General features: G+C 63.2%; 1 protein-coding gene across 1 annotated transcript in view; it reads right to left on the bottom strand.

Moving 5' to 3' along the window:
- Nucleotides 1–2,048, bottom strand: part of LOC115307494 (transcription activator BRG1-like) — a gene marked incomplete at both ends in the record, with an annotated part of 21,352 nt that overhangs the window by 12,249 nt on the left and 7,055 nt on the right. The window contains 2 exons of the mRNA XM_029959972.1: nt 581–844; nt 1,878–2,004. Coding sequence (XP_029815832.1) covers nt 581–844; nt 1,878–2,004 — 391 coding nt within the window. The remainder of the gene's footprint in view (nt 1–580; nt 845–1,877; nt 2,005–2,048) is intronic.

The raw sequence follows: 2,048 nt of genomic DNA, 5'->3' as shown, positions 1-2,048 counted from the left end.
TGGAGGGTGCCAATGGTCATTGGGTGGTGCCAAGGTCAATGGAGGGTCCCAATGGTCATTGGAGGGTCCCAATGGTCATTGGGTAGTGCCAAGGTCAATGGAGGGTGCCAATGGTCATTGGGTGGTCTCAAGGTCAATGGAGGGTCCCAATAGTCATTGAGTGGCACCAAGGTCAACGGAGGGTGCCAACAGTCATTGGAGGATCCCAATGGTCATTGGGTGGTGCCAAGGTCAGTGGAGAGTGCTAATGGTCATTGGAGGGTCCCAACAGTCATTGGGTGGTCCCAACAGTCATTGGGTGGTCCCAACAGTCATTAGGTGGTCCCAATGCTCACTGGAGGCTCCCAATGGTCATTGGGTGGTGCCAAGGTCATTGGAGGCTCCCAACAGTCATTGGGTGGTCCCAACAGTCACTGGACATCCCCGTAGCCCTTGGACGGTCCTGGTGGCCACTGGATGGTCCCAGTGGCCATTGGACAATCCCAGTGGCCACTGATGGTCCCATCACCCACAACTGGACCCTCCCTCATTATCACCCACCCTTGGCTACCACCGCCCAACCACCCGGCCTGGAGCCGACCTCCAACCCCCCCCCAAAACCCCAAAAAATCCCCGTTTCCCGCCGCCTCCGCCCTGCTACTCCCGGAAAATCCCCCCTTCCCCGCCGGACCTGGTGCTTCTGGCGGCGCTTGCGCTCCTGCTCGATCTTCTGCTGCTTCTCCAGCTTCTCGGTGATGCGGGCCTCGCGCAGCGACTGCCGCTTGCTGCGCTTGTAGGCCTTGGCGTTGAGCGCCGTCTCCAGCGCCGTGTCCCGCCGCATGCACACCACCACCTCCTGCCGCAGCTGCAGCACGGGGAAACCACGCCGGATCAGCCCCTGGGGACGCTCCTGGTGCTCCCGGGGATCCCAGGTATCCCGGTGCTCCCAGGGATCCCGGTGTTCCCAGAGGATCCCGGCGCTCCTGGCGCTCCCAGCACTCCCAGGGATCCCAGTGCTCTCAGGGATCCCGGCGTTCCCAGAGATCCCAGCACTCCCAGTGCTCTCGGCACTCCCAGGGATCCTGGTATTCCCAGCGATCCCAGCATTCCCAGGGATCCCAACATTCCCAGAGATCCCAGTGTTCCCAGGGATCCCGGTGATCCCAGGGATTCTGGCATTCCTGGCACTCCCAGAGATCCCAGCACTCCCACAGATCCTGGCACTACCAGCGCTCCCGACACTCCCAGGGATCCCGGCATTCCCAGGGATCCTGACATTCCCAGGGATCCCGACACTCCCAGTGTTCCCAGCACTACCAGTGTTCCCAACACTCCCAGCACTCCCGGCATTCCCAGGGATCCCAACACTCCCAGGGATCCTGGCATTCCCAGGGATCCCGACACTCCCAGGGATCCCGACACTCCCAGGGATCCTGGCATTCCCAGGGATCCTGACATTCCCAGGGATCCTGACACTCCCAGTGCTCCCGGCACTCCCAGGGATCCCGGCATTCCCAGGGATCCCGGTGCTCCCAGAGATCCCAGTGCTCCCAGTGCCCCCGGCACTCCCAGGGATCCTGGCGCTCCCAGAGATCCCAGCACTCCCAGTGTTCCCGGCATTCCCAGGGATCCCAGCGCTCCCAGCACTCCCAGTGCTCCCGGCATTCCCAGGGATCCCGACAGTCCCAGTGATCTCAGCACTCCCAGTGCTCCCAGCACACCCAGCACTACCGGCACTCCCAGGGATCCTGGCACTCCCACGGATCCCGACACTCCCAGCACTCCCAGGGATCCCGGCACTCCCAGGGATCCCTCCCAGGGATCCCAACACTCCCAGGGATCCCGGCACTCCCAGTGCTCCCAGCATTCCCAGGGATCCCGGCGTTGCCGGCGCTGACCTGGCGCTGGAAGTTGAGGAGCCGCAGGGCCTTGAGCTCGATGGTGGCCTTGGTGCGCAGGTCCCCGGCCAGGGAGCCGGGCAGGTTCTCCAGCTCCTGGATGCGGTGGGCGATGCGGGCCTGGAGCCTGACGGGGGGTTTTTCGGGATGAGTTTTCTTTGGGATGAGTTT

This window comes from Manacus vitellinus, unplaced genomic scaffold, assembly GCF_001715985.3.
Source record: "Manacus vitellinus isolate BGI_N305 unplaced genomic scaffold, ASM171598v3 scaffold_248_pilon, whole genome shotgun sequence".
NCBI lineage: Eukaryota > Metazoa > Chordata > Aves > Passeriformes > Pipridae > Manacus > Manacus vitellinus.
Note: the sequence above shows the minus strand (reverse complement) of the source record. Positions and strands in the feature narration are given on the sequence as shown.